The following is a 22,911-nucleotide window of genomic DNA, read 5'->3' on the forward strand; positions in this document are numbered from 1 at the left end:
CAAATACTTGCATTTTCGCACAATTATTTATTTGACTTAGACATGTCGCTTACATGTGAATCTCAATGCTCCGACCGAACATTTAAATTGGTTTTTTTTTTTTATCGAAAAGTCACACATAGAAAAAAATACACGTGCGTGATTGTTTATAAGTTAACTTTATTTAAACTTCTGTTAAATATTATTTAACCGTGATATATTTGACATTTACATATTAGCAATTTCATTCTTAAAAGCACAGTTGAGAATGCGGAACATTCAAGTAAAAAGATTACAATATTCACATTGTAATGCTATATGGTACCCAACGTCAATGAACAAGAATAGCTCGCGGTGATTCTTTGGATTTGTTATTATCGACTTTGGGTATGTTCAATCGATGAAAACCATCTAGCATGTCTTTCACGAATTTATCCATCATAGCCGGAGTGTGCTTCGGGGTCGGGGCTAATCTCAATTTTTCTTCACCTTTCGGGACCGTCGGATAATTTATGGCTTGCACATAGTGACCTTTATTCTTCAACATGTAATCCGCTATCTGACTGCACAACAACGGATCTCCTATCTGTGAGAGAAAAAAAACAAAAACAAAAACACATTTATCTCTTGTTTTACTCGAGTAATAATTGATTGAATTGATTAATTAATTAAATTCTGCTGATTACAGAGAGCTTTTATGTATACTTTTATTGGAATGATGTGAGAGGGCGACGGTTCGACCGGAAGACTTGCGGCAGTAAGAATAGACTTCATATAGGCCACGTTTTTCTGATGACTCGACCGCAACGACCTGCCTTCGTCCGATGCCAAGATCTCGATGGATGTCAAGGCTCCGTACAACACAGTTGGCGGTAGAGAAGTGGTAAAAATAAAACCGGCCGCGTAACTTCTTATCATGTCGACTAGACTCGAGGAACCGACAATGTAACCGCCCACATTGCCGAAGGCTTTTCCCAGAGTCCCGGAAATGATGTCCATCTTTTGGAGCACCCAATCTCTCTCGCCGATACCGGCGCCGCAATTGCCGTAAAGACCGACCGCGTGGACCTCGTCGATGAACGTTAACGCGCCGTATTTGTGCGCCACGTCGCACAACTTCTCCAACGGACATATGTCACCGGTCATTGAATGAACCGTCTCGAACGCGACGATCTTCGGTATACTTCTGTCCACCTTTGACAAAAGCTCCTCCAAGTGTTTCACATCGTTGTGTCGGAATATGTGCTTGGGCACCCCGCTGTTTCGTATGCCCTGTATCATCGAGGCGTGATTCCCGGCGTCGGAAAATATATGACAGTTCGGCAAAATTTTCGCCAAGGTGAACAAAGTGGAGTCGTTGGCGACGAAGCACGAGGTAAAAAGCAAACCGGCGTCTTTCTGATGCAACAACGCCAATCGTTTCTCCAGCATCTCGTGGCCCATAGAATTGCCCGAAATGTTTCTTGTGCCACCAGCGCCCGCGCCGAACTTGTCCAGAGCCTCCCGAACCGCGTTGATTACCGCGGGATGACGCGACATACCCAGATAATCGTTGGAACACCATACGGTGATAGGTTTCTCGCCCCACGAATACTCCATGGCCGTGGGAAAGTTTTCAGCCAGACGATTCACCTTCTTGAACACTCTGTACGAGTGATCGTTCTTCTTCCGTTTGATTTGTTCGTGGAAAAACGTCTCGTAAGGAAAAGAAGACGCTTCCTCCTTCTGCTCCACGTTATCCACACTGATAACGTCCTCCTCAACCGCGGGACTGGCCTCGGTAACGGCGTTTCGCTCTCTGAACAAGAACGGACACTGATTCTCTATTGTTTCCGGAATCGGCTGCGACTTCTCTTCCGGCATCGTGTTCAGCAATTTCGACATCACCGGACAATGTTGCCTGTAGTTCATCAGCAGGGACGAGCCGTAGTTGCGAACGAAATTCGCTGATAAATTGGTCAGAAACGGGCACGGCATGATTTTTGAAAGACCTGAAAAAAAAAAAAAAAAACAGAGATTTACGTAACGTGTATCAAAACAAACTCTAGAGGAAAAACATGACCACTGAAGAACTGTGATCTCGTTATCTCCGAACTTAATCGCAATTAACTCATTAAAATGCCAATAGCACTAGTATTATGTTTTCAGCAGAGAGTTGACTTACAAAACTGATCGATCATGACTGATACTTGATCGACCGACTAGTTTTTGTCTTTGAAAGATGGTGCGAAACCGGTACTAAACATCAAGTTTCTAAAAATACTTCAACATTGCTCTAAGTTCTAGATGACAGTATCCAATGTTACGTAAATTCGCAACTATTGTCAAGTATGTTGAGATAAGATACGACACAAGTGGCGGTGATGGAGCAAAATTTAAAGATCGTCTTTCGAGCGAACACTCGAAAGACGGAAGTTTTTTTTGCATCTGACGTCTCTCGCGGAATTGCACAATTCGCGCGCGGAAAAAACAAAGAAACAAGGACAGAATCTGGAAACAATAAGCGCGCGTTAGATAATAAACGCGCACTGTGCGTGCGTGTGTTCGCGCATAAATTAAAAAAAAAATGTAAGAGTTCGCAAAAAAAAAAGTCCAAGTCATCGTCACGCGAAGCGGAGCGAGGAGAAGGTAAAAGAGAAAGTGAGACTACGTACTTGAACGTAGAACCTGAGAATATGCGAAACGTTACCTCTTGTGGTGTTCACGACACAGGCACCGAGCTGGACGCACTGTCGGATCAGAGTCTGGAAAACGAACGGAAAACGTCAACTTGTTGCGACTTCGTGCGAGTTTACGTCAACTCGATAACACGAAAGAGAGAGAGAGAGAGAGAGACAGAGAATCCGAGTCAGAACAATACAACGCGATCAAGATAACCTCAAACAAACAGAACCACGCGATGGCTGACTCGCAACTGACTTGTAGAGAGGCGCACGTATACGTTTTATAAAAACTCGGTCGAAGATCGATCGAGAGAGAACGTCTCTCGATTTGCCGTAATCGAGACTCGGACGTTCTCCGATCGTTCTCTCGCGAATTTGCATTCTTTCTCTCTCTCTCTCTCTCTTCGCGTTGAAATTCGCGAAAACAATGTTATTTTTTTTTATATTAAAATATATTTTTTATATTTTTGTTTTTTAATCTACATGTAATGTATTATTGATTATTTAATAAGTGGGTTACTAGAAAATTCGCTTGCACACTCTTCGATTGCACATTAATGCCGCCGGTGGTGTTTGAAATTTAAATCGACACACACATTGCATATCATCGCAATGTTTTATCGCAATGAGACTCACCATACTCGGGAGATCGACTTGCACCGCAAATTGTGACGATTATTTCTTCTTAGATTCTTCACGCACAGGATTGACGATTAGATCGGATTATTATGTAGATATTCATATACGCGGATTATATATATATATATTATATATATATTATATAGATATTGAATTCCGTATTTGTAAATATCGCCTATTTCTTCTTCTTGCTTCGATATGGGGATACAAAAAAATAAACGGTTTGTAGAAAAAAAAAAAACAAATTTACACTTTGACGCGCGTGTCAAACTTTCTCGCACAGCTTCGAGACACGTTCGGAATCCGAATAGAGAGCTAGCAAAATGTCGCTTTAAACTGTTCCTCACGTCGTTTCTGCGATCTCATCGTCGTCAGCGCGCGTCTTCGAGCAACCAATCGTTTCGCGCGATCTTTTAATAATTATACTGACATCACGCGTTGACGTTTCGACCGGATGACCATTGGAATAACATTAACAAATCATTAGCATCGTATATCAGAGATACGTGTTTTAATATCCCCGTCGAAAACCACAGACGAGATAAACACACGAAAAATATTACACGCGGAAATTTTTAATCTTCGCAAAACGATGGAGAAAAGCAGAACGTACGTATTTTGAATTCGTGCTGTATTCGATTATGCAAAACGATTTGCTCATTATCGTAACTATATGTGCATACATTGAAATCGTGAAATCAAATGGAAATAAAAACCATATCAAATGCGACATAAACTTTCTGCAAAGTTTTCTCGAATAAAAAAAAATATACTATATATATATACGAACGACGCAAAAGTTTTTTATTGCGGAAGTTTGGGCGACGACAAATTTATATGCGCGCGACAACGACGACGCTCTTCGGGGAATTTATCGCGCAGTTCTTCCCCTTTGAATTTGGGATTCCCGAAGAAGAAAGATCATAGCAGTTGCGTCGCATGTGATATGTTACCACAAAGTTGTGTAATAATATGTGATAAAAAGTTGCGATAGAAAATAAAAAAAAAAAAAAAAAAACTCTTCGCGTTTCGCAGGAAAAGTTACGCGACCGCTGTCTAGATGTATGAATTTAATATATATATTAAATACGAATTAATTAAATATATATTAAATATAAATTAAATATATAATGTATGAATTAATTAAATATATATGTGATATCGTATTTGTTTAACAAATATATTACACGTCTATCAGATCGGCATTTTGATTTGATTCGTTAAATTTTCAGTTTCAGTTTCGTTTTAGTTTCAATAAAAATAATTAGCAATTGTTTTTTATTGGGACAAATTTAACTCGTACAAATCCGATATATATATATATATATATATACAACACAATACAATCACATTTACATGCATACATAATTTTATTTTTCGATCTACATAGTTGCACGTACGCGAGTTTGTGCTTCGGTTCCAACCACGCTCAAAGCGAATAAAAGTTACAATGACAAAAATTATCAGCGGGTGTATATGTTTTAGCCTCAATCGATAATTAAGGTTTCTCGCTTTCGCATTTTGATGTCGAGTAAGAACGAGTGAGAGAAAGCACGTAGAAAAAAAAAAAGAGGGAAAGAGAAAAACCTGCGCGCGCTACAAAACGCGCCATTTCCAAATATCGTCACGTTGTTCCGTGATGTTTCGCAACCATAGATTTGACTTTAAAAAATGTCACAATAAACGCTGTTCCGGCAGCGTTCGATTTGACAGAAAGCGACAGAACGCAACTCCGTTTCCCGCGCGTCACTCGCGTTCGGTATTTTTTATTTTACACACGTTTGTCGCGCCTCGTCGTCCCAGTCCACGTTGACGTGTTCTCGTCGCGCGAGAAGATTTTTTCTCGATTTCGGATCATCGTCGTCAGCTCGTGACACAACGCGCGGGATGTCGAATTGCGCGATCGAGAGAATTTTACGAGAAACTCGTGCAATTCTTCGCGAAACGCGTCCCGCGAACGATCGTTCGCGCGCGAACATCTTTATTCCCACGGGGTGTTCTCTGTGTTGACACACACAAACGCACGTCATAGTGCGTATGCACGCGTCCAGGGTTATGTTATTATAGTTTTTGGTCTCTCACAAATGTGTGTTATATGTGTGTATACGATATTCAATAAATAGACAGACGACAATGTGACCTTTGGTCAACAATTGTGCGTGCGAGCTATTTTCCCTTTCGCCTCCGCGTCGGAGTCGCGCTCTCGCGTTGTATCGCAATGATTTATTTTGCGCGCAACGTGACAGAGACAAACGTGCCACGAACTCGTGAGTGATTTTAATACACAACACACAATGGTAGATTGATAGAAACGTTTGCGAGTGAAGTTCGTCATGGCGGGTGGAAGAAATGAAGTAAGTTTCTCGATTCTATGTTGCGACAATTTTTGTCGTCTTTGTATTTTTAATTATCGATGCAAGTGGACACCTAACCTCAGCACGGTGACACAAATGTCAATAGCAGAAGACAATGCGAAAGTATCTTTGCAATATGTGCATTACGTTTGCCGACATAGTGTTATGTTTTGTATCATTTGGATAAAAAATGTAACTAAATTGTTTTTCGAGAAAATTCTTGTGTTTTTATCTCTCTCTGTTAAACTTCTCTCTACCAAACACTATCATAAAATTCTATTTTACACACAGGAAAGAACCGTTTTGGAAGCAGAGACTGTCTACTTATTGATGAAGAAAGGTTTTCCAATTTCTCGCAATGTGAGGGCTCAATGGTTGCTGGAGCATTTGGACTCTGTGATAAGCATTCAGTGTCCAAACGCAAAGATAAAGGAGGAACCGGAACTGGAAATTGTATCAGTACTGCCAAAAGATAAACCCGCTGCTTGGTCCATAGACACTAGCTATCAATTTCTTTATAAAGTTGTTACCACAACTTCAATTATATTTCTGGCACACAAGTATAGAATGGTCTTCAACTTAGACTTAAGTCCGTCGCTTGCCACTGTTGTAAGTAATGATGGCAAATTGCCATGTAATATGTTCAGTAATTATTATAATGATAAAACGAATAATGATTTTTTTTTCAGGATGTACAAAATGGAGAGGTTGTCATTGATGAAGTGTACTTGGCAACAAAACAGTGTCTTGAAGGTATAACTAAACCAGTAAGTACATCTCCTTCCTGTGGATTGCAAAGAAATAATGTAAATCTTAATAGATATTCTTATCTCTCTTTGTCTTATGCCTATAGTTCACAATACCAGGCAGCACACGTGTGATGCAACCTGAAATTTATGTGACTGTGATAGCTCACACGCCATTCTTTACAAGCCCGGCGCAACAAGTACTGGTGCAAGGATGGTTGCTTACTGCGAATAACGTGAACTCGCTCACGGAGCACATAGAGAAGCAGTTGTATATGTTAGAGGAGAGAGTGGCGACTGTTACGGCAATAGCTAATCAGCAGTTGGAAAATTTAAGGGCGGAGAGCGAACGTTTGGTAGGGAGACTGTTTGAGGAAAGTAGCACGTGTTTAAACAAAAACAGTTGTAATGTATCCATAGTTTCGCCGGAAGCTAGTTTTGTAAATATGTTGAGATACGGAATGCTGGCTCTGACGCTCTTACCTGAGCACAGCTGTGCACGTAAGTTCGCAACTTATGATCAATGGATCGTAAAATAATAACGTAAGAAACAACGGCTGCAGAAAGAAGTGCTTTTCAGATATGATAATAGTCACCGATGGTATCGTCGGGATCAAAAACGCTCACACATTGGATTCCATTATACAGCAACTACGCGCAACGACGGTCGCGTGTAGTTTTTTACGCGTGGGCAGCGGATACGATCCGCATTGCGCGGACGGTTTAGTGCCATATGAGGATCTGTTGTATTTTATCGCCGCCGCCACGCTCGGTAGTTACATGTTCTACAGTAGTCACATGTCTTACGTTGTACGTGAACTTTTAATCTACACCCATATCCGATTATCCACGGCAGTAACATCGATTGCAATATCATTTGTTTTTTTTTCTCCTCATGCGAACAGATACCCGCGCCGGGAACAGATGTGAATCTTTATCACAAGAATTTTTTATTCTGGCAATTATATCGAGATATATTTAATGACGATATGGCCGAACGTCACTCTTGGCGAACTGAAAATAAATGGTTTCACGGTCACAAAACCGGTCAACTTTTGAAGAAAAAACAAATCGACGACAAAGTCACTTGTACGCTGAGCAGTTTGTTATGCTGTCGCTTGCGAGAAGGATACTTGATAAAAAGAGTTAGTATACGCGACGACATTCTCGAAATAATTTTTGTGCTGCTGTGGAAAACAAATGTCTTTTTGGAATATTTGATAACATGTCCGTGGTCTTCAAAATCATTGTCCGTGTCCAACACAATACAATACACGATTACCATAGAAGGTAGATTGAAGATAATAATTTATACAAGATAATTTCAAAGTGTTCAACTCGAATTTTTGGTCTAAAATTGAAATTTATTACAGCGCCTTACGAATTTTTATATGACATTATGTGCTTAACGAAAAAGCCATTGCACTCGCATTATCGTCAAGGTGTCATTTCTCGTTTTTGGACGGCAATAACGGCATTAACCGAAAGCGACAATATGCTCGCGCACTTCAGTTGGTTCCCGGGATCCGGATGGACTTGGTACAGTGTGCCGGACACCATCAGGAGCGGGATGCCAGTGTTTTACTTGTCGTCTTATCCATCACCAAGTACAGTACAACTTAGGTACATCTTAGTTGCGGTCGTATAATAGCAAGTTATTATAGAAACAAACATATTTGTGGTTTGAAAGTAAAAAAACGCGTAATTACAAATTGGTCGTAACTTGTTGTTACAGCGACGCTGCCTGTCCGCAGTTTGGACAAATATGGCAACCAGTTGTTTCTCTCGATCCACTTCAATGGGCGCGTTGGATGCACACTCAGAGGATCACATTAATTCTGGCTTATGACAGACCGTTGCCGAGACATCTTCATCAAGCGAATCAGAGCGGTCGTTTTCAATGTGTTCAAAGTCGGCAAGCGGCCGCCGTGTTGTATGCCATGCTGAAGAACTGGGCGACCTTCGTTCTAGTCGAGAATCACACATACGTCCAGTTCATATACAGAGAGGCGGACAAACCACCGGTCTCGTTCTCACTAATTCGTATTAATTGCAAAGCGTTGTGCGTGGTGCTAAATATAGCGTTCGCTGGCGGTACCGAGGGTGTCGTGCGTCATAACGTAGTTATGGATCTCGTGGAAAGACTGTCCAAGTTAACATTGCCGAATAGACCCACCGAGCAACGCGAGACTCCGTGTTGCACGATAATACACAAACCACTTGAGAGAATTCTCGTGAGATACGAGCGCATACCGAACAATCTGAGCATGGTGGTGTTCCCCGACGGAACTCAACCGACCTGCACTAGGGTTGCGCTGGGACTGCTAGGAGGTAGTTTGACAACAACTCTGTCCAGATACTTGTATCACAAACGATGGTTGTGGCACGTAAAACGACCGTTTGTTCAGACTATTCCGGGTATCACTTTGCCCCGTTTGAACATCACTGCGATCGCAAGAATACTCTCGACAATTACGAAGTAAGCGCGCTATCCAGATTGACGTTTATTGAATTATTTACGACGAGATGATAAAATTGTGTGTCGTTTGCAGAATTCGTTTGAGGGAAGGCTTCAATTTTGCGTATTCGGCATCTGGAATTACAAATATGGTGTTGGAAGTGCAGGACTTCGAGAACAGTAAAAATTCTTATCCATGTATTATACAGTATGTTTTGTTTCCGCCGCACGTTGTGCCGCAGTGCGTTAACGCAACTTTGGAACGCACTGACAGCGGTACTGATGATGATACGGAAGAAGGTACAAGTGTACTCTTATTGCTGTCGAGGTTTTTACGCAAGATTTGTAAAGTCTATTTCAACGATAAATGAATTTTATTTTTTCAGGCATTGTTGAGGCGGAAGTATGGTCCGAGGATTCCGAGGGTTACAGCGATTTTCAGATTGTTACGGAGGTATGGATCGAACCTCAATGTAGTTACGTACAAATGCCCGCACAATCCACTGCCACGAACATGTCTCCTTTGAAGTATCATCAATTGCCAAACGCAGTGAGTCAAAAAACTATTTTTTATCTTTTTTCGTTTTTTTTTTATTATTATATATATCTTCGTCAAATTCTAGTCGGGTTTTAGAACATAAACATCGTGGACGTACAGCATCACGATTCTAATTTGCAAAAATTAGAACTTGCAAATAAGATTCATATTTCTAGTCTCTTTTTTAAATAAAATTTAATATTTTACAAAACAACCGTAAGAGTTTGCTTAAATTGATAAGACATAGGTTCCTTGAATATATATCTTGAGCGTGTGATAAGATATTTCCGTTCGATATTTTTGTGATATACTCAAGATACGCGGTTTCTTATAAAGCAGCAGAAATATTTTAAAAAATATCGCTGTACTAATCGCGGATGTTTATTTATTATCTCTGACGATAACCTCGTAAATAATATTCCGAGAAAATTCTGCAGTTGACATCATAAATATGTGTGCATTTGATCGTTATAACTCAAAAGTCTCTCATTAAACGACAATATCAAAATTCATAAAAAAAAAAATAATTGGTTCGTATTTGTTTAACAATGTCGCGTATTTGCACAAAAATTGTTTCTATAAAAACACAACTTTTGATCTCATAAATAGAACAAACGACTACTTTCTGGCGTTTTTACTTTTATCCTTCTTATCTTGAACTAACTTGATAATGGCGTACAAGTGTGTGCGCATGTGTGTGTGTGTGTGTGTGTGTGTAACACAAAAATTTATTCTGGCGTATGGTTGTCTAAAGTGCTTTATTTTGCTACATTCTGAGTCTATCTGACAGTAAATATCGCTTTGTGATATCAGATTATTTGAGTTAGGTAACTCTTTGTTTCATCAACTTGGATTTTTTGTTCTCGTGATTTACTTGGCGTTCGTGCTCTCTCGGGATGCCGAGAAACATTTCATTCCAATATTTTTTCTTCGCACTTTCACTTGTAAAAAAAAAAAAAAAAATAGAAATATCTAATCTCTCTGTTTGTTCAGGCGATAATTTACGTTCCAATTAACTTTTGCAACGCGTGTCCAACAAAATCACGTTTGCCGCTTAAAATATTATATCGATTTCTCTCAGCAGAAGATACAAAACTCATATGCAAATTATTTTGTACTGTTTAAAAACAATCTGACAGTGATATCACCCGACAGATAAATTAAAAAAAAAAAAGATGTAAAAAAAAACCACAATTTAATCTAGCAATACTTCTGGAAGCGGTGCAGTAACGTTAGCATGATTCGCGTAAATATCCTATGAGCAAATTTTATCTCCACACGTAATATAGCTTTATCTTTGATCTTATCTTGCGATTCTGATAGAGACGCTTATAAAACGTCTGTATGCGCCGTCATTTAATGATGAAGGGCAATTAGGATAAAGATATATTTTATATAGGCGCTTTTCTCTGTCGCAAATACGATTTATTTATCGTATTTTTTTCACGAAGTACATTTTTATGTTTTATACACCTGTTGTACACATATTGATTTTATATAGAAATTACGTAATATATCTCTCTTATGTAAGTTTTCCTATACAAAGTTGCAACAGACGAAGACCGCTACTATTCTATACATGCGATTTGATAATAAAAATATTAGCGCACTTTAGCGCAAACGTGATTTCAAAAAAAAAAAAAAAAAAAATAAGTTCGAATATTAACTAGATAACTTATCTGATTTCATACGTCACCCGGAGAGATTGTTGCTAATCAGAAAATCAAAAATTTCAAGATACAATGATACAAAGTGTTTCAAATGATTTATATTTTATGTATACGTGTTTATAAATGTTTTTTTTTTTTTAATAATTTACACGTTCATAAACTTTCGCGCGCGTAAATTGAAAAAACTCTTTGTCAATTTGATACTTAAATTTGCAATATTTGATCAAACATTTTACTTAATGTTTTTCAGATGATACGTGAAATATGCACGGTTTTGTACAAAAAACAAAAAACCTGCTTCTGCTAAGTTTGTCAGTTCTCCTCTGTGCGGTTTACGTTTTTTTTTTACTGAAAAGTACAAACGAACGAAGTTCCATCTAAAATGGAAGCGATTCTCGAAATGATTTGCGCGCGTTGTTTCGTGCGAGTCATTCGTTTTATGAATTTTGCACGATGACATTGCACGTATCTTGGAATCACGAAGTTCTTCGAAATTTTTTTCGAGAAGTCACGATCTTGACGATCGCCACGTCTAAAAAGATAGCGTAATTCCGAGCGTAAAATTGCTCGAAGAAACTTTCGCCGGGATTTGCTCATATTCCATTCTTTCTCGAAACTAGAAAAGGATCTGGAGCAATGTGTGTCATTCAGGAATCGTTTTATCATCGCGAACAACTCAAACATTTGCTCGCGTTGTTTCGCAAAAAAAAAAAACGTACAATCAAACTCTCGGCAGGTGATATCTAAAAAATCTTTTCTATATATGTAATAAAGTCTTTCTCCGTTGTAACTTTTCTTCTACTTTTTTTTTCCAATTTGCATCATCTTTCGTCACCAGACGAAGACGAATAAGATTTGCACATCGAGAAAGATCTTGTCGTCTCGCACATACGCAGAGATCGTTTTCTTTCTTGCGAGAAAGTTTGCTTGGAGCGAGGACTGGAGTTTCGTCATTTCGCCGAAAAGGTCTTTCTGAATTTTTCGTCGATGCAACCTGCATTTCCGGCTAGCTAGTAGGCGATACGCGAAGGTGTCTATCGCATACATGTCACCTTATCATTATCGGGGTGGGGCTTCGGTATCGATGAGGGTCCTCAGAACGAGGTTTTCCTATCAGTTATCTGGTCGGTATATATAGGGCCCAATACGCGCCCTGCGCTCACTAGTGACCGGATTATCTTTTTCGTACAAAGTTTCGTACATATCATCATCGTTTTACTTTACGACCGTCGTCGGTGTCGTCGTCGTCGGTTTACCTTTCCGCGTATTTTCCGAGTTTCTTATCACTCCTCAGCCGAATTCTTCTCTACGCTAACGATTCTTTATCGCATTTGTCGTGCACATTAGAAGTTATCGCACTTTCTATCGCGAGTCGCGCGACATTGTCGTTTCTTCGAGTTACGGATTTTTGATCGTTCTGTTTCGAAGTGTGTTGTAAGAATAATGTAAAAAAAAAAAAAAAACAAAAACGAAACAAAGTAAAAACAATTCGCAGTTAACTCCTACGGGCAAAGAGATATTCCGTTCTCGTCTCGCTCGTGAAGAGATTCACGGGTTAAAGTCTTTTCTCATCGTCGTCTCGTTATCATCAGGTGACACCGCCCGAGATTGAGGCCAGAGAGAGAAGAACATGCTCGAACGTCTTTCTGGGCGCAGGCACGCATCGTGTATTGTCCGCTCCTCTTCTCGTCGCTCTTCGGATCCTCGATATCTCTGCGTGACTTTCAGTTGGAAGTGAGGATCTAGGCAGTGAGCAAGTCTCCAATAGCTCTCTCGATACACTTTGCCAGATCTAACTCTTCCAGCTCAGAGTTGTGCGGCCTTCACGTCGTCTCACGTTAGGGCGCGATTCTGGTCAGTTCTTCGCCGGCTGAATTCGCTCAAAAACCCGAATCATCGTCTTTAGGACTTTACATATGGTGGTGCGGACATCTCTCACGCGGGGTATCACGGTTCAAGTGGAGAAGTAGTCTCTACGCTTTGTATGAAAGTGAGATTCAACTCCTCCAACTTATTCCTGATTCCCCATAATCGTCGACGCGATCGCATCGTCCGCGCGAGAACGAATAAATGACTTATCCGTTGGTCGCGCCAAGCGATTCGAATCACTGCTGGCGGATAGACTCTAACTGCGATAATTTGTGTTTTCTTGTATCATTATAGTTGTAAATTAATTTTTAAGTCACAAACACATATAATTTTTTACATTTAATTTGTGTGTGTTTTGCGTTACATTTTGTATTTATTGCGTATAAAAACCACACATTTGCACACGTTACCACACTCTTGTTTATTATACTCCTGTGTGTATCCAATTTGCACAAATACATACGTATATTATATTTACACTGTAACAATTTTATTGTACATTCAACATACAGAATTTTTTCCGAATGTTCATTTGCACGCAAATCTATCTTATATTTTTCTCTTGCACGTGATATTAAAAAAAAAAAAAAAAAAAAAAAAAAAAATTGTTTTATTCCCATGCGTTCATGTATTATTTATTACTGTCCAACTTCTGTCCAAATTAGATTGCCCGAATAGACGAGGAATGTATTAACGCTCTGTTGACCTTAGAGTATTTGAGTCTTTTGAGCCAAGTGACACCGGCGGAAAAAGATGCCGAGATTGTGTACGGGCAGGCGCAACAAGGTGTCAGATATCACGGCGTTGTAGGTGTCTCTATGGATCGTGACTCGGAATATCCGAACCCAACCGGACCGTTCGAAGCGACGCCGATCATCGATGAGAGGATAAATCCTATGTACTTTTCGTTCGACACCTTGAGCATTTTGCCGAAGTGCCAGCAGGCGGAACTCTTGTTCTCTATGTTCGCTGATGGTCAGAAACTATTTTTTTTTTATTTTTTTTAGTTTTTTTAAATAATGAGAAGAAAATAGAAGGAAAATAACTTTGCGTATCCCTTTGTTAGATTCGATGCATGTGGATGAGGATAGAGACAGTCCGAATAAAATTCTCATGGAAAACTTTTTGGTGCATATGAAGCAGTTGCATAATAAGGAATTATTGCTTACATCAGCGGAATCGCAAAATTTTACCAAAATGCTTTTTAACAGGCGACGCGAAAACGGACCGCCATTACCTTTCTTTGCTCAACGAGGTATATGCTCACGAGCTCTTCAGATATAGTAGACGTGTTAAGAGAAATCAATAAATATTTTGATATGTTCAGTTTTTTTTTTTTTTTGAAAATATACTTCACAAGCTTTGTAAAATTACATCTCGAGTAATTTTGTCTTGTAGAAAAAAATAATCAAGATGATGCGTCGGATATTTATCCAAGATGGAAGTGTTTCGTTAAAGGAGTCAGCACGACACACGTTATTATTACAATATTACCCGCAACCGAGAAAGATGTTCGTTTGATAACGTACGCGAGCGACAATTGCACAAGCAACAATTCCGAGAAAAATTGCAATTCGGACATTTTCGATTTTGATATGAACGAAAAAGCATCGTCTCCGACCATGTATCCGAAGGACGCGAATATGTCTGACTTTCTGACGTTGGAACGCCGTGGATCGAAAATGTCCACTCAATCCACCACCGCGAACAGCACAACGAAAGTTAACATGGAACATAATTTCGACAATGACGGGGGTCTTGTCATACCTGTATACGTATACGATTGTTCGCTAGCGATTTTAATTGACGTATTAGTTAGCCAATTGCGAACACCTCAGAATTACGACAGAGACATTTATCAGGATCATACCTTCAAAATCGGCGAGAAAATCACCGAGGACTTCATCAGTCTCAAGTCGGAAGGCAACACAAAGCCTTCGTCCCCGGAACCAAAAAGCGAAGATTCCGACAATGTCTCAAGCGGTAGGCAGAGATTCGCGAAAATGTTTTTTACATTAACAACAAAATTAATTCTTTTTTAAAAAACAGCATATTTTTTTTTTTTTATATATACGCAAACGCGTGTAACAGCTATCAAATATTTCTAAAATAAAATTATTTTTTTAATACCAGATCAACGAAGCTTGATGGAACATTGCAAACTGTTGAGCTTAGCGCATTGCCATTGCTACGTGGTCGCGGTTTATAAATCATTAGCGCTGCAACAGTCGTTAAGTTACGAAGATATGGAAGCCGCCGTGGCACAGTGCGAGGAAAATTTGATCGAAATCAATATTACGAATTATTTGCGATCGGTGTGCAGACACTTGAACACGTTGCCGGAAGGCAAATTGCTCGATCAGTTGAACATCTCTGCGTGCAACGACGTCAAACCTTTACACAGTTTGATCAAGGATAAATTCAAAAGAATCATGGCGGCCGCGTTTAGACCCGTACCAGCTCATCCGGAATTCTATTACTGTTTGCCATCGTGGATGTCGGAAAAACTGGTACGATCGCTTTTGCGACGTGTTTTGCGAGAATTTTTATTTTTTTTATTGCCGACTGTGTGTTTAGTTTTTACAACAACGATCATTCTTTCAGGAAGTGGTGTCAGAAAGAACAGACAGCGATGATGACGATGATGTTGACGACGACGACATTAACGACGAAGACGAGTTCACATGTCATTCCGAAATACCGGTCTTAAAGACAGATACTTCTTCCGGTAAACAATAAAGTTGATGTAAACTGAAGGGTTTTTATATCGCATCTCATTAAATTTATTGATGTGTACCTCTCTTCTTTTTATTTTCCACCAGTAAGTCAAGCTGTCAATGTTACATGGCCGGCCACGAATCTTCACAACAACAACGGCAAGCTGTCTCGTCGTAATTTCTCTCTCACGAGCGATTTCGAGGAAGAAAACACGTGGAACGTGAAGGATCAACCGCTCTTCTTGCATCTGAGCTGCTCGATTCGCTTTCGCTCCGAGCTCTGTAGCATACCCGTCAAACTGATGCCCACGTGTTTCACCGAGATTATTCAGAGAATAGACGACGACATAGACAGGAATCTCTCCGAATTGAGTCTAGATGATCTCAAAGTCACTTTGGACATCATTTGTCTAAATCTCCCGAGAGAGGTGTTGGAAGTGTCGTTGGAACGCTATCCTTCCCTGAGAACAACGTCGTACTGCAGCGCCTCGACCGTTGGTAGCGTGGCGAGTGACGGCAGTCCGACGGCAAATGCGAAGACCGAGCCTGAAAAAATGCCGCAACCGCTTCAACATCATGCGGTGATCAGTTTGAGAAATGAGATCGAGTGGCTGCTGCGGGACGAAACTACGACGGCGCTTCTAGATCATTCATTGCCGAACGCGGATGTATTGCGATTCGTGGCGCAGCACGTGTCGAATTCCATCGGGAAATCCAGTTGCTTGACGGATAAAGTGCCTTTACATTTTGTCTTCTCGCCGGAAAGCAGCGTTCCCAAATTCCTGAAGGAACTTAAATGTCTTGAGATTAATAATTACTGCATTTGTCAAGAGGCTGATTTATTTTACGTTGTTAAGAAACCAGAAACGATAACGTCTGACGTCGAGGCGGACACATTTCAAGTGGACGTGGAGGAACCACGTTTAAAAGAAGGTTAAACGATCTTACGTTTGCGTAAGACAGACAACGCGTACTGTTTTTTTCCTTGCTTGTTGAAGTTTGACACTGTTTTACAGGCGACAATGTTGAAAATGTCGAGCAAGAGGAAACGTCGAGCACCGCAATTCAGATCAACGGACAACAAGAATCCGGAGACGCTCCGGGTTATCACTCCGAGATTTCGAGTTTGGCCGAAGGTAAACACGGAACGGATGACGGTTACGAGGGCGACAGCAGCAATTCCGACGATGATTATCAGTGGTTGATAGAACTCGATAAACGTAGAAATCGTTTGCCTAATTTCTGGTTAATTCTGAACGTTGAAAATACTCACGTTAACGTCTACTTTCATTGCAGGTTCGTGCAAGTCATATTTTTGTTGCTTTACATCTAAATTAAAAAACGCAGCGATTGTATTATATAATTAAAAAAATATAAAACTGCAATTGTTGTTACAGATTCTTGGAACTTTCTTCACCGGAAGTGGACTGTTATCTTCAAATTCAAAAGCAACTGCTCGTTCAGATCAAAGCTATATGTAGGCGGGTGAATCAGTATTTACTTCTGCAAAATCTTCACGATACTCGTATGTGCGATCCTCTGTTGGAACCGGAGTCCACTGAGGATCATACCAATACCTGGAGAGGAGAAACCAGCAGCGAGTCTGGAAATTCACTTCCGAATCACAGTTCCTCGACTTCAAACGTTACACCGGGCATGTTCAGGTGTCCTGTAATTTGGGAGGAACCTTTCAATCTGCATCCTCGCTTGAAAACCGGACCCGGAAGATCCGGACTGTCGAGGGGAATCAAAGCGCTGCATGGCGTACTTAACAGGCTCTCCGTTAATAATCGAGACAATATGTTTGTATATCAGGAAAACAACGAGAACGTGTTTTACTTGCGACTTCACGAACAAACGTGCGACGGAAAGCCCTTGCAAAATAAATTGTCCGAGAGCGATGAGAAGTTGGTCGTTTCGCGCAGCAACAGCGTCGCGTCTTTGTCGCAGGCCAAAAGCATCGGTCCGATGAACGATCACACGACAATGAACAACACTCGGCCGAGAGTCCGTTCGTTCGGCGAAAAAGAGTCCGATGTTCTGAACAAATCCGGCTCGTTCGGCGATTCTATCATCCTTATGGTACACGGAATATCGGAGGCTGGTCCGGAAGTCAAACGGGATCTGGTACAAGTGTTGCAAAATCGTCTCGATGACGCGGTGCTTGAAGTACTGTCGGTCATGTTGGCGCGCAATCCGATGTGCAAACTAACACCGGCTGATGTGCACTTCATACAAAAACCGTACAAGTTCCCCGAGTGTATAGTGCAGCTGTCCGTGCAGCCGCATTGTTTATCGCACATAGATGCTTTAGGATATTACTTGAGGCAAAATATACTCCAGTTTTTGTACACGCCAAAGTACACGGATCTCGGTGCTCCCTATCACTTTCAGGATTACTCTCCACTGGATAGCAACAGAAAGAGAGTATCCGAATCCGATATCTTTTTGTACAATCAAAGCCACTCGAGCGGTAGCAAAGGCATAGCTTGCATCGCTCTGGCCATTACCGACGGCAAGGAGGAATCTGTAACATCCTCGAATGATGCGAACAACGAGTCGAGCTTGTCCGAATTGTTGAAGGTTGAGAATTTCGAGAAAATCGTGTCGACTGTCGTTTACGATAGTAAAAGTAATTCTAAGCCAAAGGCAGAAATGTTGATCGAATTTCGAATTTGGAAACAAGGCAGAGTGAATCTGGAATCCTTGATCACGAAGTTGTCGTCCGCTGTGAAACACGGCACTTGGGACTTGGTTACGGAATATAATCTTCTGGCAACTCCTTTGACAGAACCGCTAATTGTCAATTCGTCACCGGTCATTGACGAGATCGCGGAAGAAAACAAGGAACCACAAACACCCGTGAAGTCACAGCCGCAAAACAACGACGACTTGTCGTTGAATCAGTACGAACTTGGCGAACAGGGAAAATTGAACGAGATTTATCACACCACTTTGGCACGATGGTTTCAATTTGCGTTGGAAATGAGCGTTCCTGCGGTCAAGAAGCACGAAGTGGTTATTCATCACAGACATCCAATCCCCATAATCGTGAGAGAGCTACAGAATATCATACGTTGTCAGGATCCAGACACGTCCAGTAAAGCTTTTGTCTTGCAAGATCGACAACCATTTGTGAATCAATTTGTTTTGCGCAAAGCTGGATCAGTTCCTAAATGGTCTGAAAGTTCTTGGAACAGCTCCGGTCAGCCGATGGGTCAATCGACGAGTCAAGAAGATGCGACATCACCTGTGTACGTGCCGCACGAGTTCAACAAGGACGAGCAAACAACTTACATCAAATGTATATTAGTCGCGAGGAACTTCCATCAGTGGAAGGCATCCATAAGCAAAGAAACAGATCCAGTGTTGCTTGCTCCTAAAGGTCAGTTTAAGTTTACTAATTTCTAACTACTCAAATCTTGTATCTTATTATTAAAATCCTTTTTTTGTACGTTGTAGATCAAAAACAATTGCAAAAATTTAATCCCTTTATATCGGATTCGAACTTCGTACCTAGGCAAAGAATACTGTTGGCGGAAATATGGAGTGATAACGTTAGTGTTTATTGTAATATGAGAGTCGTATAAAATTATTACGAATCTGAATAATCGAACGTTGCATCATATTATATTTTCAGATAATAATTTACATGTACAATTGGTCTAAAGAAAAATCGGAAAAGTTAATCAAACAGGCAACAAGTTTGAGCACGTGGCTGTCGTCGAGATCTAGTCTGTTCACCAATATAATCATGCAGAAGTTGGGTATATTTCATCACAAACTCAATCGGGAACCTCAGCAGAGAGAGCACAGTTCTTCACAGTTTTATCAGATCACCGATATGGAAAGTCTCGCGAAATTTCCGAGTCAGTCGAACACCGACAGCAAGGACTGGACGCGATCGAGCAACCGGGCGCACTCGATGAAAAACACCGCGTTCTCGTGGGCTCAAGTGGTCGGACAGGCGATGCGCGATGCGAAACCGAGTGCTTCGCATTCTCACAACACCACGGACGCGATCGTAAAGGCCGCTTGCGACCTGCAGGATTTACGACATCGAGAGAAGAGAATAAAAGGTAATAATATAATTCGCTCGTATGATGCGAATTTGTTGTGTTTTCAATCAATGTGTTTGTTTGACATTCTTGCAGACGATCTGGAGGAATTGTACGCAATGTGGCAGAGTCGCACGTCCAACATACCGATGAGCGCTTTGAACACGTTCAAGCGGCACTCTCGTCTGATACATTTCTGTCACACGCCTCTTCTCTTCTTGCCGTCCTGGCGTTTGCAATCCGCTGCGACGAGAGATCATTCATTGACGCCGTCGCAGATGTCTCATTTCAACTTGAACAGCAACGCGCATCAACAACCACTGCAGCTAATTCAGTCGAAGCAAGAATCAACGAACGCGATTATGATAAAGTGGCATCAGGAACTTTGCAAATCTATATTATCGGAATACAAACAGTATCTGCAGACCTTGGGCTTCAACCCGATTCAAGTGGAATCACAAAAAAAGTTCGTTTTCATCATTCGACACGTGTTTCGATTTTATTATCTTCGTTTCACGAAAATGTTGCAATTTAAAAACAAAAAAAAAACGCATCTTACGCTCTTTGCAGAGACGAGCAGCAGCAATCTTATTATCTCAAGAAATCGATGTTGGGCGGTATTTTATTGTTTGAAATTCACTTGTCACAACCGTTCTTCACGGTCAAGTTACACGTCATCGAGTGTAACCGTTTGCAGACAAAGACGAGCAGCGGTATGATGAATCAGGTAAAACGCAACATTCACCGCACACATGACGTAAAATCTTTTCTGTTTAGCTGAGAAATTTTAACACTTTGGGTTGCAGTTTGTGCTGAGTTTTGTGGACGTTTGCGACAAGATTCGAATCAATATGCATCTGCATTCTTTTACGTACGACTTCCACTTGCGGTGCATTCATTCGTACATCGCCGGAACCGGACTGTGGTCGTTGCAACAAGGATATCATCTCACTCACTTCATGGACGACTTCATCAAATATTACAGCAAGGCGCCGAATTACGCTAGGAATCTTATATACAGCGGTGAGCTTCGTGAAATTTATACGACGTCTACAGTTTTAACGCAACTTTATTAAATTTGTTTGTTCAACACACACACACACGTACACGCACACGCACAAAGTATACGATGGTGATAAACACAACTCTGTTATTTCAGATGTAATAACGTTACACAATATAGCGATACCCGCGCGCACGCTGTACTCGTACTTGCTCTCGCACGAGAAGGTGTACGGCATGCGTGTGTTCGTAATGTCCGGAGAGCTTCAGGAGTCTCACGATAACGAATACGTTTTGATTAAGCTGCAGAGCACTCCCTTGGTTAGTTATTACGACGCTCACGACACCAGATATATCGACGACTTCGACGTGGCGCTGATAGTGTCGCGCATCGAACAACCGCCTCAAGTAGAAAAAACCGAGATTACTTTGAAATATTATTTGATGTTGACAAGTAAGAGGGAATTGTATCCGAAGAAGGAGGTGGAGAACAACAAGTTGGGCAAGTTCAGGACCGTGTACAGTGTGGGAAAGTCCACAAGCAGCTCGAACGCGGAGAGTCCGATGGATTCCAGTCCCGTGTCGTCGATACCGCCGTTTGTTAGGGGTAATTCCAGAACGGAAATATCGAACGCTGATTGTCAAAACAAAAATCTCGACTCGAACGGCGCGACCAAAGATACCGACGTTAAATCCACGAGCTACAATATTCACAACAATCTAGCGCCAACACCTCCACCGGTTCCGAATTCTCCCCTAACGCAAAATTCTATTTCAAACGCGATCTCAAACGCGTCGTCGTCATCGCCGCATCTGATGCAAATTCGTCAGGAATCGGTCAACTATCTGGGCTACTATTCGTCCCACGAACAGCTTATGCAGGAAATGATCATGTCTCAGGCGCAGACAGCTCGTCAGCACATAAAGAACATGGTGGAGCGCGGTGCGTTGCAGTGCCGAACGCATTTGCTTTGGGATAAGTTACTGGAGAACAAAACCTCAATGACGTATGCCGAGTTCAAAGAACTTTGTTCGCTGGCTCACATCGAACCTTTATCGAATCTGGATCCCAGACTCGGTCCGCTCGTCAATCAGCCGGTCTCGTGGTATCAGGCGCTGTCCAAGGTGTTGCAAAATAAATATCAGGAGCATCACAAGCAATTTATTACCTCTGATGGGAACATCACCCATCATCTCATACTACATCCAACTCTTCTCCAAGCGTTCATGATGTTGACTATCGATCTGCATACGTCGAGAGGCGTAAGTATTCGTTATATATATATAAAAGAAATAGAGAACAATCGTATGCATAAATACGAAAATAGTAAACACCTGAACGAAATGAAAGGTTCGTGGCAACATTAATTCGTCCAATGATTATTTCAGGATTTGTGCGCCGTTTATCGAAAATCAACCGAGATCAACGTGTCGATGAACATGGATGAGATTTACACTCTGGTTGAAGGTTTTGTGAATGCTTGTTGCTTCCACCTGTGGATGGGTCTTTGCAGCCAGTGATAACATTCCAAACGTACGACATTGCGCACGTTACTCTTTTGTTGATGTTCTTCATTGTGTACTTACAAAAATTGATAATATGCAATGGCGGTCATATTTATCAAATAACCCTTCCTTGTGCGAGTGACTCACAAATCTCTCCCTCCCTCCTCTTTCTCTCTCATAACAGTGTTTTACTCTATGTATCATACATATTATCACACTTGTGTAATTTGTAAATATGAAATATATATTTTCATGTTTTACATACATTAATTCTCATATAGTTAATCGAACAATAATTTATTGAGTAATACATAAAAATTATTGAACTCTATATTTAAAAGACTAAAAATATTATTGTATAACATTACGCATTATCGATATATCTGTCTCAGGAAACTCTGAAGTTAGTAATCAAGAACTCTGTGCAATAACAAAAGAAAAAAAAAAAAAAAAAGAAGAAAAACCAAAATTGCTTTTTTTTTTATTCTGAAGAAATACAGCATTTTAAATTTATGTTCTCTTTGCGATTTTCCCTAATCAATAATTCCCTAACAATTTTGTAAGGAGCTCAAAGAACGTTCTCTAATCGTTAAACGGTGCCTGTTACGACATATTTTTCGCCATATTGTCCCATTCGATGTGTTTTACGAAGTAACGTCTGTTCAACTGTAAACTTTATTTCGTTAAATCTCACAAGAAAAAAAAAGTTACA

General features: G+C 40.7%; 2 protein-coding genes across 3 annotated transcripts; one reads left to right on the forward strand and one right to left on the reverse strand.

The window, feature by feature from the left end:
* Positions 1–142: 142 nt before the first annotated feature.
* Positions 143–3,383, reverse strand: LOC109852265 (5-aminolevulinate synthase, erythroid-specific, mitochondrial). Of its 2 annotated transcripts, XM_020423267.1 has the most exons (4): positions 3,279–3,383; positions 2,669–2,723; positions 685–1,970; positions 143–565 (listed from the first exon to the last, which is right to left on the reverse strand). In XM_020423267.1, exons 1-4 carry the CDS (start codon positions 3,279–3,281, stop codon positions 311–313), a joined length of 1,599 nt encoding a protein of 532 aa, XP_020278856.1. In that variant the 5' UTR covers positions 3,282–3,383; the 3' UTR covers positions 143–310. The 2 variants fall into 2 exon arrangements, with proteins under 2 accessions (XP_020278856.1, XP_020278857.1); XM_020423268.1 differs by lacking the exons at positions 2,669–2,723; positions 3,279–3,383 and adding an exon at positions 2,144–2,639.
* A 1,541-nt stretch (positions 3,384–4,924) lies between these two features.
* Positions 4,925–22,663, forward strand: LOC109852225 (protein SZT2-like). Its single transcript, XM_020423188.1, has 25 exons — positions 4,925–5,635; positions 5,927–6,244; positions 6,325–6,402; positions 6,489–6,882; positions 6,962–7,191; positions 7,287–7,671; positions 7,755–8,004; positions 8,117–8,860; positions 8,934–9,139; positions 9,226–9,389; positions 13,582–13,891; positions 13,983–14,171; positions 14,315–14,899; positions 15,050–15,426; positions 15,521–15,644; positions 15,739–16,566; positions 16,650–16,929; positions 17,031–19,018; positions 19,096–19,190; positions 19,274–19,712; positions 19,788–20,157; positions 20,262–20,418; positions 20,498–20,714; positions 20,851–21,956; positions 22,083–22,663. The coding sequence occupies exons 1-25, from the start codon at positions 5,615–5,617 to the stop codon at positions 22,212–22,214; spliced, it is 9,987 nt and encodes a 3,328-aa protein (XP_020278777.1). The 5' UTR covers positions 4,925–5,614; the 3' UTR covers positions 22,215–22,663.
* Positions 22,664–22,911: the final 248 nt, after the last annotated feature.

This window comes from Pseudomyrmex gracilis, unplaced genomic scaffold (assembly GCF_002006095.1).
Source record: "Pseudomyrmex gracilis isolate BER0280 unplaced genomic scaffold, ASM200609v1 scaffold_26, whole genome shotgun sequence".
Classification (NCBI taxonomy): domain Eukaryota; kingdom Metazoa; phylum Arthropoda; class Insecta; order Hymenoptera; family Formicidae; genus Pseudomyrmex; species Pseudomyrmex gracilis.

Bases quoted from the DNA above. Each gene is read 5' to 3' on its own strand.
- LOC109852265 (XM_020423267.1), bottom strand. The intron at 1,971-2,668 runs GTAACGTTTCGC...TTTTTTTTTCAG, and splicing joins TGTCGTGAACACCACAAGAG to GTCTTTCAAAAATCATGCCG. The intron at 566-684 runs GTATACATAAAA...TTTCTCTCACAG, and splicing joins CTCACATCATTCCAATAAAA to ATAGGAGATCCGTTGTTGTG.
- LOC109852225 (XM_020423188.1), top strand. From the start codon at position 5,615: ATGGCGGGTGGAAGAAATGAA. The intron at 7,192-7,286 runs GTACGTGAACTT...TCATGCGAACAG, and splicing joins GTAGTCACATGTCTTACGTT to ATACCCGCGCCGGGAACAGA. The intron at 8,861-8,933 runs GTAAGCGCGCTA...TGTCGTTTGCAG, and splicing joins ATACTCTCGACAATTACGAA to AATTCGTTTGAGGGAAGGCT.